This window comes from Macaca mulatta, chromosome 8, assembly GCF_049350105.2.
Source record: "Macaca mulatta isolate MMU2019108-1 chromosome 8, T2T-MMU8v2.0, whole genome shotgun sequence".
NCBI classification, from domain to species: Eukaryota; Metazoa; Chordata; class Mammalia; order Primates; family Cercopithecidae; genus Macaca; species Macaca mulatta.
In genome coordinates this window covers 110531210-110547584 of record NC_133413.1, presented here as the reverse complement: position 1 = coordinate 110547584, position 16375 = coordinate 110531210, and the positions used below count along the sequence as shown (strand labels likewise).

Here is a 16375-nt window from a genome sequence, read left to right as displayed (position 1 = left end):
CAGCATCTAGCTCAGAATATGGCTCATTAGTGACATCTGTATAGCAATCCTTAAAATGATTAGAAGGAGTTACTTAGCACAGGGAACTGAGAGAATCCTGATGATTAAGTCAGTTAGGTCCAGAAATTAAGCACTTTGATAATTCGTATTTGATTTTTTTGGTATGTTTCAATGTATAATTTGATTATTATTTAATACTGACAATGAATGCCTCTCTAGACTCATCTTTAACTATTATATAAGGAGAACTTGGTGTAATACGTCATTACTTTGAAAAAGAATCAAGTTTGGTAATTCTGAAAAGTGGGAATTTTTTTTTTTTTTTTTTTTTTTTTTTTTTTTTTTTGAGACAGAGTCTTGCTCTGTTGCCCATGCTGGAGTGCAGTGGCACAATCTCGGCTCACTGCCTCCGCCTCCGGGGTTCAAGCGATTCTCCTGCCTCAGCCTCCCAAGTAGCTGGGACTACAGGCTCATGCCACCATATCCAGCTAATTTTTTTTGGTATTTTTAGTAGAGATGGGGTTTCACCATGTTAGCCAGGATGGTCTCAATCTCCTGACCTCATGATCCACCTGCGCCAGCCTCCCAAAGTGCTGGGATTACAGGCATGAGCCACCTACCTGGCCGAAAGGTGTGAAATTTTATCTGGCATATTTTAATATGCTATTTTAAAACATAATTATAAATTTGACCAATTTGAATTTTAGTCTTAGAATGAGCTATGAAAATCTAAATGATAAATCATTTTGTTTTAAATTTAATTAAAGTTGTAGCACTGCACTTTAAATATAATTTAGCTATTGCTATTGCTACGCAGATTCCTGAAGGGAATTTCCATGAAGAAATATTCATGACATAATGATTGTCCTTTTCTAAAATTTTTTATATTGGAATAATTGGAGATTTACAGAAAAGTTGCAGAGATAGTACAGAGAGTTCCTGTGTCCCTTAACTCAGCTTTACCTAATGCTAACATCTTCTTTCTTTCTTTCTTTATTTTTGAAACAGAGTCTTGCTCTGTTGCCTAGGCTGAAGTGCAGTGGCATGATCTTAGTTCACTACAATCTCTGCCTCCCAGGTTCAAGCAATTCTCCTGCCTCAGCCTCCCAAGAAGCTGGGACTACAAGTGCCCACCACCACGTCTAGCTAATTTTTTAAAAAATGTATTATAGGTTTTTTTGAGACGTATTCTCATTCTGTCGCCCAGGCTGGAGTGCAGTGGCATGATCTCGGCTCACTGCAACCTCTGCCTCCTGGGTTCCAGTGATTCTCCTGCCTCAGCCTTCCAAGTTGCTGGGATTACAGGTGCCTACCACCATGCCCAGCTAATTTTTTGTGTTTTTAGTAGAGATGGGGTTTCGCCACATTGGCCAGGCTGGTCTTGTACTCCTGGCCTCAAGTGATCCACCCACCTCAGCCTCCCAAAGTGCTGCGATTACAAGCATGAGCCACTACACCCCTCCTTTCTTTTTTTTTTTTTTTTTTTTTTTTAATTTTTAGTAGAGATGGAGTTTTGCCATGTTGGCCAGGCTGGTCTCGAATGCCTAACCTCAGGTGATCTGCACACCTCAGCCTCCCAAAGTGCTGGGATTACAGACATGAGCCACTGCACTCGGCCGAGACTTGTTAAAATTAACAGAGTTAATACACGTAAAGTGCTTGGCACAGGGCCTGACAGAGCAGTGGTATGGGATTGGCAAAACCTTCAGTGGGCTGCTGCCTAAAGCTGGGAGCCCAGTCATACTCTGTGACAGAGACCAGCTTGCATAAAACACAGGCCCAACAGGACTTTATTGGTAAATGGAGGGCAATCCATGACAATGACAGTGGCAGGTGATGCACCAGGCTTCCCCTTAGCACTCCCATGGCTTCTGCCACCTCCACCATGTTTATAGGCAAAAAGGGATACATTCCATGTGAAAAAGTGTTTATATTATTTTGAATCCATAAAAATTTAAAGAAATATAATGTGTCAATTATAATGTATGTCACTCCCTCTTGGAATGACTCCTTCTTGATAACAGAAAAGGAGAATAGAGTCTGATTTGCATACTTCAGGTCTGAACCATGACAAGGTGGTCAGTCACAGGGACAGGGAATCAAAATAGAGTGCAGGTTTCTGGCAGAAAGAGTCATTTTTGGACAAATTTAATTTATAATTAAGTTATTCAAATTATTAATTTAAAGTGAAAATTAAATTATTTATAGCAAGCCAGGCTTAGTGGCTCATGCCTGTAATCCTAGCACTTTGGGAGGTCGAGGTGGGCAGATCACTTGAGCTCAGGAGTTTGAGACCAGCCTGAGCGACACAGTGAAACCCCATCTTTAAAGAAATACAAAAAAAATTAGCCGGGTGTGGTAGCACATGCTTGTAGTCCCAGCTACTTGGGAGGCTGAGGTGGGAGGATTGCTTGAGACTGGGAAGCGGAGGTTGCAGTAAGCCAAGATTGCACCAGTGCACAGCAGGCTGGGTGACACAGTGAGGCCCTATCTCAAAAACAAAACAAAACAAAACAAAACAAAAACAGGCCAGGAGCGGTAGCTCACGCTTGTAATCCCAGCACTTTGGGAGGCCGAGGCAGGTGGATCACCTGAGGTCAGGAGTTCGAGACCAGCCTGGCCAACATGGTGAAACCCCATCTCTCTACTAAAAATACAACAATTAGCCAGGCGTGGTGGTGCATGCCTGTAGTCCCAGCTACTTGGGAAGTTGAGGCAGGAGAACCACTTGAACCCAGGAGGCAGAGGTTGCAGTGAGCCAAGATCATGCCACTGCACTCCAGGCTCAGTGACAGAATGAGACTCTGTCTCAAACAAACAAACAAACAAACAAACAAACAAAATTATATACAGCCACCTAGGTGAAAATATCCACAAAGAAGCTGGGAGAAGGTTCTAGAGGTCCAGTGTGGGCTTATAATTTTATTATATTTATAAATAACAGAAAATCTACATTAAGTTATACTTATTATTATTATTTTTTTTTTGATAAAGAGAATGTTCAAATGCAAGCTTGAGATTTTTTTTTTTTTTTTTTTTTTTTTTGAGACACAGGGTTCTGCTGTGTTGCCCAGGCTGGTCTCAAACTCCTAGACTCAAGCAATCATTTCACCTCGGCCTCCCAAAATTCTGGGATTATAGGTGTGAGCCACTGTGCCTGGCCGAGATACTTCTCTTTTATTTTTGTTGTTGGTTTTTTGTTTACTGAGATACTTCTTAAAAATATATATGTATTTTATTAAATCCTCTGGGATTATTAGCTACTTCCGTACAAATAATCAGGGACTTAACTTACAAGTTAAACTTAAAGGCAACTTTGTGAAGTTGGTGATTCACATACAGAAATTTGAGTTTATCTGAAATATTTTTAATGTAAACATTGCAAGTATCTATGAATGGTCTTTATTAATGGGTCCTGCTGTAAATGTAAAAGAATTCTATAATATTTTTTACCCTTTATGTTTCCAGGTTCTAACTCCAAGACCTTTTCACAATCCTGAAAAGCACTATTCCAGTTCTGTAATTTGATTTCTGCTTGAGCTCGATTGTTATAGGCAACTACAGTGGGAAGCGCCGATATACTCCTAGAAAAGAAACCGTTACTGGCAACAAGCAAGCCTAAGGTAAACACAAGAACGTAGAGAAATTCAGCTTAAGTTACACATAAAACAATTATAACCTGTGTATAATTGTTGAATGGCTGAATTGTATCCACCAACATTCATATGTTGAAGCACTAACCCCACAGTATCTCAGAACATGACTGTATTTGGAGATAGGGTCTTTAAAAAGCCAATTAAGGTGAAATGAAGTCATGAGATGGGGCCCTGATCCCATAAAAGTGGTTTCCTTATAAGAAGAAGATATTCGGACATACATGTATGGACAGACTGTAAAGTCACCGGGAGAAGACGGCCACCTAGAAGCCAAGGAGAGAGGCCTTGAAAAAACCAACCCTACTAGCATCTTGATCTCAAACTTCCAGCCTCCAGAAGTGTGAAAAAAGAAATTTCTCTCGTTTAAGCCGCTCAGTCTGTGGTACTTTGTTACAGCAACCTTTGCAAACAAATATAGCCTATATTATCAAAAATAATAAAATACAATTCTATAAGCATACTAAATCAATATTTAAACAGATGCTTAAACATCCAGTTAACAGCCTTAAGGTTAACTCAGGCTTTAGAGGCATTATGAGAATTTAAATACTCATATATCTGGAATCTGAGCTCTAGTTACTAGAATTAAAATGAAGGTAGAAAAAGATAAATACCTATAGATCACCTTAAAAAAAACCATTGATGTCAGTTAACATCAAATATCAAATACCAAACACATTTTTTGGAGCCAGGCATGGTGGCTCACCCCTGTAATCTCAGCACTTTGGGAGACCAAGGTGGGAGCATGGCTTGAGGCTAGGGGTTCCAGACTAGCCTGGGCAACATAGTGAGAGCCTGTCTCTACAAAAAAATACAAGAGAAAATTATCCACGTGTGGTGGCTCACACCTGTAGTCCCAGCTATTCTCCGGAGGCTGAGGTGGGAGGATCCCTTGAGCCCAGGAGTTTGAGGCTGCAGTGAGCTATGATCATACCACTGCACTCTTGCCTGGATAACAGAGTGAGACCCTGTCTCAAAAAAAAAAAAAAAAAGAATCTGCCCAAGGTCAGAAAGTGGTAGTCTGAATTCCCTTAACCATTAACCATTATACTATGCTGCTTTAATTCTTCAACTACATGATTCCTCATAAAAGAAGAAAAGAGTTTTGCAACCTGTAATAGACAAGAGACTCTGTGGTATAAATCTACAAGAAAAGAAAGAACAGTTATCAAGACTGACATCCACCAGCCTGAACAGGGGAGGCTGTACTGAATGAATGATCCATCATATATCCTCTTTACCTCATGTCTTCATTTAAACAGTCTGAGAAAACTTCTTTAGAGACATCAACAACATTGAAAAAAATCTATCTTATTTCCAAAGGTGGAAAAAAGATTGTACAGAGTTTAGGGCTAAGGTGGCATTGGTGATTCTATAAGAACAGTTTATCTGTAACAACATTTTAAAAACTTAGTCTACTTTTCATAGGCTGTTAAGAACTTCAGAAGTTCATATACATACTTATTGAACAGCTACTATGAACCAGGTACTTTGTTGGGCCTTGGGGATACGATGATGTAAAAATCCTTGACAATTGGGTTCTGCTCTTACAAATCTTACATTCTAGTTATTATCAAATCACACAAGCTTAAATTATACTTCTGACAAGTGCTACAAAGGAGAGGTAAGACTGCTATAAGAGCCTATAAATTGGGAGGTGAAGTGGGTGGGGTGGGATGGAGATTTAACCTAGTTTGGAAGGTCAAGTAAGACTTCTCCAAAGAAGTAAGGTGAAGACTAAGATCTGAAGGATAAATCAGAATTAACTAGATAATGGGAGGAGGGAAGAGCATTTTTTTCTTCTTAATTTTCTTTTCTCTTTCAAAGGCTAGTCAAGTGAAATGGTGGGAGTGGAGAAGGGACAAGGAAATCTGTATCTGGTTGTGATCAATTAGTTGTAAACACCACTGTACTCAGATCAGCCATGGGAAAAGCATTTTTGATGGAGGACCCAGCATGTGCAAAGGCCCTGTGGTAGGAAGGAGCACCACAAATACTGGAATTAAATCCAGGCAGTCTACAGTAGAACCTAAGTTATTCACTTCTATATCATATGGGCCTTCTGTTGAATTCCTGTCAGATGGCTTCTATTTTCTCTGCAAGATAGGAAGTTACGTCCTCTGTCAAAAGTAGGAGTGGAGTGGGAGCTTAAAGGTTTGAGAAAAGTATTGAAAAAATAGGAGAAACATAAGTGAATATATGATAAATCACAAGTACAATACATTGAGAGATTCTGACATAGACTTTCGCTTATTTATGTTTCAACAATTAAGACATTATCATTTTTTAAAAGGCAAGTTTAAACCACAACAAACGTCTGCTCACCTGGTATAATACATCACTGCTTCTTCATAATCTCCTGAGTTGAAAGCTTCATTTCCTTTCTCCTTTTCACGAATGGCAAGAAAATCCTTTTCTTTCTCAGTTAGACCTAGAAATAAATGTTATCTGCTATATGTAACATATAATTTAACAGAATTTTTAAAGTTTAAATCTAAGAATGCTTATTTTAACAGAAGCAGAAGAGAGCAGAAAGATCATAAAATAAACAAAAGAAAATAAAAGATTCCTTAAGCTTAGTGATGTTTTCTTTTTAAATCATTCACAAGTTTTGAGGATTCAGAATTTTTTTAATGATTGATTTTGTTTTACTTTATAGGTGCCATTCATCTGTTGACTACAAACAAAAACAAATAAACTGCCCCATCTTTTTGTTTTGAAGCAAATAGAAAACAATTTGAGGAATTTGGAGGGAAAAGAGGATTGGAAAAAAAGGAATTACAAACGAATTACAGTAAGAAAAATAAGTTTATATTTTAAAGTCTTACTACATTTAAAAATTAAGTGGGTAAAAGAGAGAAGCAAATTTGTTGAATGGTCAACTGTCGGAGAAAATCCATAAGCTTTTCATGGTAATCTGTGCAGTACTCAAAGACAATGTCTTCTAGATTGACAGTTTTTATTATAATTCAAAAACTTTAAAGACTACTAAATTATTATTTTTTCTCCAATTACCTGCTGTATCTATTCTTGTCTCAATTTTAGACAAGTGTGACTTGTCTATTACCGTCTTTTCTTTGTAATCTTCATCAATTTTCAAACATTCCTTTTCCACGTCAAATCTTAAATGAAAGAACAATAAAAACCAAACGAAATACAATACAGGCAAGAAAACAAATGTATTATTGATATTCTTATATTTGTACAAGTATGCCTTTGGATCCATATTCAAAGATATGCAGTAACTTTATAGTTCAAGTCATCTGAGTTCCTTCTTAAGAAAACACACAATTTAGTGAGAGCTTAAACGTTAATCAAATCTAAACTGGTCAGAACTTTGAAATTAAAATGTGACTAACTTATCTCAATTTTACATTTTTGTTCTTTTATAGTTTGGATGGGTATAAAAATTACATTAGTTTTTTTTTGGTTGGTTTTATATTTAAAAAAAGGATATAGTAGTTTTTTATGTACTGAAAAAACATCAAAAGGGCTGAGGCCAGATATTCTCAGTACTCTATTAAAGTAATTTGGTATTCTTGACATGTTCAGGTTTATAATAATTATTTAAGAAATTACTGCAGTATTTTGTGGTAGATAACTTTTTTAGTGATACATTTTATATAAAGACATGTAAAACATACTTATCCCATTCTGCATAATCCCTTGGAGTTTTCTTTTTAGTTGGTCTTTTAGAACATTTTTCCTAAAAGAATAAAATCATATTTTATGAGGTATATTTAATATAAGATTATCAGGTTTTACTGTAAATGCAATGTAAATTATTGGGTTAAGATATACAAATGGAGGCCAGATGCAGGGGCTCACGCCTGTAATCCCAGCACTTTGGGAGGTTGAGGTGGACAGATCACTTGAGGCCAGAAGTTCCAGACCAGTCTGGCCAACATGGAGAAATGCTGTCTCTACTAAAAATACAAAAATTAGCTGGGCATGGTGGCGCATGCCTGCAATCTCAGGTACTTGGAGGTTGAGGCATGAGAATTGCTTGAACCTGGGAGGTGGAGGTTGCAGTGAGCAGAGATTGAGCCACTATACTCCAGCCTGGGTGACAAAGCGAGACTTTCTCAAAAAAATAAAATAAAGATATACAAATGGAATGGATAAGAAAAATAGGTACCCTGGAAGTTACTATAACTTCAGCATTAAAGTTATTAAGAATTTTAAATTTGTAGTTATTCTGGGGACAATCTATAGGTTTTTAAGTATATATATGTATAATTTTGAAACTTATGTGTGAATATGATTATTACTGATTTTCTTATAATAAAAAAGTACTAAATTCTGATTCATTCTTTTCAAACCTAGGCATTGGAGAAACAAGAATAACTGCTATGTTAGTCAGAAGTTTGCAATGACAGTAATCTGATTTGGAATAATTACATTAAGAAAGAAGAAATTATCAGCTTATATAACTAAACTGATGGAAGGGCAGGGTATTGCTGGATGAGGGGATTCCTATGCCCTTTCTCCAGCTCTCCATGTCCCTCCCAGTCTCTGCTCCTCTCTACCTACTGATTTCACTTTCCCTGATGGGTACTTGCTTTCTTTATGTGGCAGGAAACATCGCCACAAGCATTCTGGAATTATAACCTCACAGCTCTCTCCACCAGAGGAAAAGGAGAGTGACTCTTCTCTCTGTCTTCAGTTAGAGAAATTCCAAGGAAGAACTGATTGGCTAGCTCGGGTCATGGGCCCATCTTGACCAAGCACTAACAGTGGCCCAAAGTAGCCACATTCCCACTGCTGAAGACAGAGGGCAGGTTCTGCACCGGAACAGAATGAGAGAAAGGCAAACAATAGCCATAATGCTCACCAATAATCAGTCTTCGAGACAGGGTACAATTTTTTGCTAGGTAAGTACTAAGGAATTATTAACTTTAAAATATTTATCTATATAGTCTGAAGAAAGGGAAGTATAGTAGAATTTATAATAATAAAGTAGGTGCTGATTTGTTTTTAAACTGTTACATATCTTCATTCTCATTAGGCTCAGGTTTGCTAATAGCAATACTAGGAACTATATAAACCACATAAATGAGTACTATGCAGTCCTTACAGGCTCAAAAAGTCTCATTTGATGCTTGCACTTGATTTCCTGCTCATCAAGACAATGTTCTCAATGCTAAGATGATGTTATGGGTTGAATTGTGTCTCCCAAAACAATATGATGAAGTCCTAACCCTGGTACCTGTGAATGAGACCTTATTTGGAAATAGAGTCTTTGCAATATAATCAAGTGAAGATGAAGTCATTAGGGTGGGCCCTAATCCAGTATGACTGTGTCCCTATAAAAAGAGGAGACGAAGTTCCAAGAGAAGGAAGCTGGCGGTGTGAAAATGAAAACAGAGCTTAGAGTTGTACTGCTACAAGGCAAGGAAGGCCAGGGCTTCCAAAAGCTGGAAGAGCCAAAGAAGGATCTTCCCTTACAGGTTTTGGAGGCCCTGCCAATACCTTGATTTTGTACTTCTAACCCCTAGAACTGTGGAAGAAAACATTTCTGTTGTTTTATGCCAACCACTTCCTGTGGTGTTACAGCAGCCCTAGGAAACTAATACGAGTTGTATCACTTAGTTTCAAAAGGCATTGATGCGAAATCAGGGGTATTTAATATTCATACGTGGCTCTCAAATACCTACCTGTGACAAAAAATATCCCCCTTTAGGGATCAAGAAATGGACATGAATTGGCTTGACATTTCAAACTGTGTAGATATATCAAAACATCACATTGTTTTATCACACCATAAATATATGCAAGTGTTATCAATTATAACTGAATAAAGAAGAAAAAAATTTTCAATAAATAAAAAAATGAACGGGGAGCAATAAAAGTCTCAAGACATGGACTTAGTATATGGGATAAAATCTAATGTGTAATATTATATTTGGATATTTTAAGAAGGCAATGCTCTCTGACTGAAAGATTGGGACATGTGCCTTCTATGTATTCTTATAACACTGCATATTTACTGTCATAATCCATGGGGCGGCTCAAATTTTTCAGTATCATGACACGCTCACACCCCTCAAAACTATCGGTCATTGGAGTTATACAGATTTTCCAAATATTCACAGATTTCATTATACAATTTTATAAATCACAATTTGTTAATATCCACATGGAGCTCATCAAAAAAGACTTTCAGGTATGTTAAATAAAATTTATAGGAGGTCAGTGATTTGGACTAAGCTCCTGCACTAGGCCCCAACAGACTAAAATGTAGTCACTGGTGCTAAAGTTCCATATCACCAACCCAAAATTAACTTGCTTATCTGACTAGAGAAATCAAAAGACATAGATAATAACCAAATTTCTGCTTTAACCCTTATAAGGAAAATAACCTGTTGTTAAATAGTCTACTTTTTGTATTCCTTGTCCCTGCTCAAGCTACCTTATAAAAACCAGCTGTTCTGCCATGGCCATTGGAGCACATTTTCTAAATTTTTAGAGGAGATGTCATCCTGATTCACAAATTGTTAATATAAGCCAATTAAATCTTGAAATTTTTTATAATGTTGTCCTTTGACAAGTATCCCCCTTAAGGGCTATTTTCTGTCACAAGCAGAAATTTGAGAAACACATAATATCTAAATTATTAGATATTATTATATTATACTAAATATTTAATACCTAAAGTCCTAATTTGCACTTTGTTTTTAGAGACAGGGTCTTGCTCTGTTGCCCAGACTGGAGTACAGTGGTGTCATCATGGCTCACTGCAGCCTTGACCTCCAGGGCTCAAGCAATCCTCTTACCTCAGTCTCCTGAGTAGCTAGAACTACAACTACAGGCATGTGCCACCACACCACACTAATGAAAAAAAAAAGTTTTGTAGAGATGGGGTCTCACTCTGTTACCCAGGCCTCGAACTCCTGGGCTCAAGTGATCCACCCGCCTTGGCCTCCCAAAGTGCTGGGATTACAGGCCTGAGCCACTGCCCCACTTGCCTGGACCTAATTTGCACTTGAAAGCTCAGATTTGCTTACTAGCAACAAATACTGTGAGTTGTTTTCCTTAAAGTGACAGGCCTCCTTCATTCACTTTCAACAAAATTGTTGCTGAAATCCCAATTCTGAATAATGACAGTTTGTCAACCATTATTTCAAGTAGAAACAGTGTTCCAGGAAAACGTGGCTATGCATCATATCATAACCATCATATTTCACTATGCAGGGAAGTGCTTTCTGCATACTTCTCACTTTGTCACACAAAATACTAAAAGGACATGTCCTAGAAGTTCAAGATCTAACAAAGTAAATATTCTATTATTTTATTAAAGGTATTTTTAAGTAAAATTGGAATTTGTTTTTACTGTATGTACAGTGTGGTGCCTGCCTTGCTTCATGTTAAAGCAACAGCAGCTTTATCCTCAGGGCAAATGCCAACACAGTGACAAGGACAAAGCACTAGTATTATTTTCAAAATAGCACTGACTTTCTGGATCCCCTGGAAGAATCTCTGGGACTTTAAGGGCTTCCTAGACCATACTTTGAGAACTACTGTACCACTAGTCCGTCCACCCCATTGCTCCTTCAGCAATGCTTATTCATTGTTATATTTTCAGGGCACAGTCTTAGTGCACAAGGACTATTCTTTTTTTTTTTTTTTTTTTTTTTTGAGACAGAGGAGATGATCTCAGCTCGCTGCAACCTCCATCTCCTGGGTTCAAACAATTCTCGTGCCTCAGCCTCCCAGGAAGCTGGGATTACAGGCACATGCCACCACGCTTGGCTAATGTTTTTGCATTTTTAGTAGAGATGGGGTTTCACCATGTTGGCCAGGCTGGTCTTAAACTCCTGGCCTCAAGTAATCCATCCATCTCAGCCTCCCAAAGTGCTGGGATTACAGGCGTGAGCCACCGTGCCCGACCGACTATTCAATAAATACAATTTCATGGATTGCAGACAGTGGCATCCTCACCAGATTACTGTACACCTCAGTTACGTATGTAATTCCTAATGAGGAGTAAAAAGATCCAGGAAGGTAAATTATCAGAGAGCAGAGTGATGAAGAGCCATGGATATTTTTAAAATAAAATTGATTCAAAGAAAAGATGAGAATCACAAGAATGAGTTAACCTAGAAACGAAAAGACTTGAGGAGTCATCTGAGAAATTACAAGGTCAGATGGATGCCAGGAAACCCAGTTTCAATCTAAAGTTAAATAGAATGGGCCTGGAACTTCAACAGGCCCGTTCTGTATGGAGCCCACAGATTAAAAAGGAGAGGTCTATGTGACAAAATAGGGACCACACAGAGAAATGGGAATAAGGGGAAGAACACATGCACTAAATAGAAGAATGACATTTATAAGTACTGAAAGTATCTGTTTACTGTTTTAAATCCATAATTAAATTATGTAATATGATATATCCTCTGTAGCCCTACTAGATATATATATATAATTGTTCCCTGAAATTTTCACACACTGAATCAGACCTTTTGCTCTCATCAAAATTGGACAGAAGAGACAGGGCGTATATTAAAAAAAAAAAAAAAAAGACTAAAGGCAGTAAATAAGCCCAAGATGCAAGACTTCAAAGGAAAAAACTGTTTCATTTTGATCTCCAAGTAATGAGATACAGCCTAGTGAAGAAGGTGATAGTTCCCAGCCAGCTGAACAAACTCCCCAACTCTCCTAGAGGACATCACACATAGGCTGCTCCGATTCAACTGAGATTGCCCCTTAATAAACAGCAACAATCCTCTCCCACTACCACCCACAAAGATATCAAAAAGGCCTACCTTGCCAACATGAAGACAGCTGTTTGAACCACGAACTGGAGGCAAATTATCTTTCATTGCTGGAAATGTCTCGGTTTCATGAAAGTGCATTTTATCTTCTTCTTTTTTAATTTCCGATACCCAACTCTGAGAATAGAGAAAAAGGTAAATATATAGTTTGAAATAATTATAACCAAGCATAAGAAAGAACTATAGCTGACCCTTGAACAATGCAAGTTTGAACTGCATGGGTCTACTTATATGTGGATTTTTTTCAGTAAAAATATTGGAAAAATATTTGGAGATTTGTGACAGTTTGAAAAAACTCACAGATGAATTAGAAATATCAAAAAATTAAGCTAAGTTAGGTATTTCATGAATGCATAAAATATATGTAGATACTAGCCTAGTTTATCATTTACTACAATAAAGTATACATAAGTTATAAAAAGTTAAAATTTATCAAAACTTACCCACACAAACACTTACAGACCATAAATAGCACCATTCACAGTAAAGAGAAATGTAAAAAAAAAGACATAAGGATGCAATATTAAATCATAACTGCATAAAACTGACTGTATTACACACTACAATACATAATAATTTCACAGCCACCTCCTGTTGCTGTTGTTGTAAGCTTTAAGTTACAAGTATCTGCTTAAAATGCCTTGTGACACTAGTCATCTCTGCAGAAGCAGTTTGTCTCTAGTAAACTGCATCTTGTCATAAAAAGTGATCTCTCACAGTTCTCACATATTTTTATGATGTCTAGTGCAACACTGTAAACCTTAAATAACACCATGGGACCCATACGAAGTATCACTAGTGATGCTGGAAGTGCTCCCAAGAAACAGAGAAAACACATGATATTACAAAAGAAAAAGTTGAATTGCTTGATATGTGCCAGAGATTAAGATCTGGCATAAGCTACAGTTGCAGTTGTCCACCATTTCAAAATAAATGAATCCAGAATAAGGACCACTGAAAAAAAAAAGAAAGAAAAGAAAAAAGAGGGAGAGGAGAGGGAGAGGAAAGGGGGAGGGAAAGGGAGAGAGGAAGAGAGAGGGGGAGGGGGAGGGGGAAAGGAAGAGGGAGAAGAGGAGAGGAGAGGAGAGGAGAGGGAAATTTGTAAGGCCATCATTGCATCACTGCGGATACACCATCAGGTGCAAAGACTTTGCACTTCTTGTGAAATGCCTTTTTATCTTGTATTGAAAATGCAGCCTTCATGTGGGTGCAAGATTGATGTAAAGAAGACATTCCTGGCTGGGCGTGGTGGCTCACTCCTGTAATGCCAGCACTTTGGAAGGCCGAAGCGGGCAGATCACTTGATGTCAGGAGTTCCAGACCAGCCTGGCCAACGTCTCTACTAAAAACACAAAATTAGCCAGGCGTGGTGGCGGGCGCCTGTAATCCTAGCTACTGGGGAGTCTGAGGCAGAAGAATTGCTTGAACCCAGGAGGCGGAGGTTGCAGTGAGCCGAGATGGCACCACTGCACCCCAGCCTGGGAGACAGAGCAAGACTCAGTCTCAAAAAAAAAAAAAAGAGAGAAAAAGAAAGACATTCCTATAGATTCTAATATGATTCCAGAAAAAGCAAAGTCACTATATGACAACTTAAAGCAAAAGAAGATGATGAACCTATAAAGCTGAAGAATTGAATGCCAGCAAAGGATGGTTTGAATTTTAGAAAAAGGTTTGGCTTTTAAAATGTCAAGAGAACAGGAGAAGCAGCTTCTCCCAACCAAAAAGCAGCAGACAAGTTTCCAGGTGCCATTGAGAAAATCACTAAAGAGAAAGAATATCTGTCTGAGCAGGTTTTTAATGCAGACAAAAGTGCTGTATTCTAGGGAAAAAAAAGTGCCACAAAGGATATTTATTAGTAAGGAACAGAAGCAAGCACCAGGATTTAAGGCAGGAAGGGAAAGGGAAACTCAACTATTTTGTGCAAACGCAGTTGGGTTTATGATCAGGACTGACTTTATCTGTAAAGCTGCTAACCCTCAAGCCTTGAGGAGAAAAGATAGATATCAGCTGCCAGTCTTTTGACTGTACAGCAAGAAGGCCTATTCAAGAACCCTTTTTCTGTATTGGTTCCATCAATGCTTTGTTCCTGAAGTCAGGATGTACCTTGCCACTAAGGGACTGTCTTTTGATGTTGGACAATGTCCCAGACCACCCAGAACCCCATGAGTTCAAGACCAAAGGGGTCAAGTGGTCTACTTACCCCAAAACAACGTCTCTAATTCAACCTCTAGATCAGGGAGTCACAAAGATCTTTAAGAACTTTACTGCATGCCAGCCGGGCGCGGTGGCTCACGCCTGTAATCCCAACACTTTGGGAAGCCAAGGCGGGTGGATCACGAGGTCAGGAAATTGAGACCATCCTGGCTAACATGGTGAAACCCCATCCCTACTAAAAATACAAAAAAAAAAATTAGCCGGGCGTGGTGGCGGGCACTTATAGTCCCAGCTACTCGGGAGGCTGAGGCAGAAGAATGGGGTGAACCCAGGTGGCGGAGCTTGCAGTGAGCCACTGCACTCCAGGCTGGGTGACAGAGCAAGACTCCGTCTCAAAAAAAAAAAAAAAAAAAAGAACTTCACTGCATGCCCTACTCTATGGAAAGGACTGTCAATACTACCGAAGAGAACCCTGATAGAACATCATGAACGTCTAGAAGGGTTACACCATTGAAAATGCCATCATTATTATAGAAAAAGCCATTAAGCCAGGAGTGGTGGCACATGCACCTGTAGCCCCAGTTACTCTGGAGGCTGAGGCAGGAGCATCACTTGAGCCCAAGAGTTGTAGGCTGTACTGTGTGCTATGACCCTGCCTGTGAATAGCCATTGCATTCCAGCCCTGGCAACATGGCAAGATCCCATCTCTAAGAAAAAAAAAAAAAGCCATGAAATAATAAATCCATGCTAGAAAAAAACTGTCCAGATATTGTCCAGGATTTCATAGGATTTACAATAGAGCAAATCAAGGAAATCATAAAAGAGATTATGAATATGCCAAAAAAAAGTTGAGGGTGAAGTGTCTCAAGATATGGATGTTGGAGAAATTCAAGTGCTAACGCCACACCACAGTAATTAACAGAAGATGACTTCATGAAGGTAAGTGCTTCTGAACCAGTGCCAGACAATGAGAAGACACAGAAGAAGCAATGCCAGAAAATAAACTAACATAAGACAATCTGGCAGAAGGGCTCTGATTACTCAAGACTGTTTTTGACTTCTTTTACAACATCTATCCTCTGTGATATGGGGACTAAAACTAAAGCAAACGGTAGAAGAAGGATTGGTACCATATCGTAACATTTTTAGAGAAATGAAAAAGCAAAAGACAGAAATTATGATTGATTTCTATAAAGTTACACCAAGTACACCTCTCATGCCTCTCCTGCCTCTCCTTTCATCTCCTCCACCTCTTCCATCTCTGCTACCCTTGAGACAGCAAAACCAACCCCTCCTGTGCCTCCTCCTCCTCAACCTACTTAATTTGATGATGATGGGGATGAAGACCTTTATGATGATCCACTTCCACTTAATGCATAGAAAATGTATCTTCTCTTCCTCAGGATTTTCCTAATAATATTTTCTTTTCTCTAGCTTACTTTATTGTAAGAATACAGTATATAATCTATATAACATACAAAATATATGTTAATCAACTGTTTATGTTATTGGTAAGGCTTTCAGTCAACAAAAGACTATCAGTAGTTAAGTTCTGGGGGAGTCAAAAGTTGTAAGTAGATTTTTGATTGTAAAGGGAGCCAGTGCCCCTAACTCCTTGTGTTGTTCAAGAGTCAACTATATTTATCATAGTTTCCTATGAGTCAATTTTTTAGACAATGTGATCTTGCCATCCTCACTATCTGGAACATACTTCGTACCTTTTATTTTAAATTGTTGTAAATATGCATAACATAATAAAATTGGCCATCTTAACAGTTTTTAAGTCTACAG

The 16375-nt window shown here is 38.3% G+C and overlaps 1 protein-coding gene and 1 long non-coding RNA gene across 4 annotated transcripts in view; one reads left to right on the top strand and one right to left on the bottom strand.

The window, feature by feature from the left end:
* Positions 1 to 9488, top strand: part of LOC114680309 (uncharacterized) — a 42043-nt gene extending 32555 nt beyond the window's left edge. The window contains exons 3-5 of the long non-coding RNA XR_003732477.2: positions 3469 to 3623; positions 6316 to 6450; positions 8235 to 9488. This is a non-coding gene — a long non-coding RNA (uncharacterized LOC114680309). The remainder of the gene's footprint in view (positions 1 to 3468; positions 3624 to 6315; positions 6451 to 8234) is intronic.
* SPAG1 (sperm associated antigen 1) overlaps positions 1 to 16375 on the bottom strand; it is an 80722-nt gene that overhangs the window by 47070 nt on the left and 17277 nt on the right. For all 3 annotated transcript variants that reach the window (XM_015145786.3, XM_077943914.1, XM_077943915.1), the window contains exons 4-8: positions 12422 to 12547; positions 7301 to 7362; positions 6672 to 6778; positions 5982 to 6087; positions 3454 to 3584 (exon numbers count right to left, since the gene is read on the bottom strand). In XM_015145786.3, coding sequence (XP_015001272.3) covers positions 3454 to 3584; positions 5982 to 6087; positions 6672 to 6778; positions 7301 to 7362; positions 12422 to 12547 — 532 coding nt within the window. The remainder of the gene's footprint in view (positions 1 to 3453; positions 3585 to 5981; positions 6088 to 6671; positions 6779 to 7300; positions 7363 to 12421; positions 12548 to 16375) is intronic.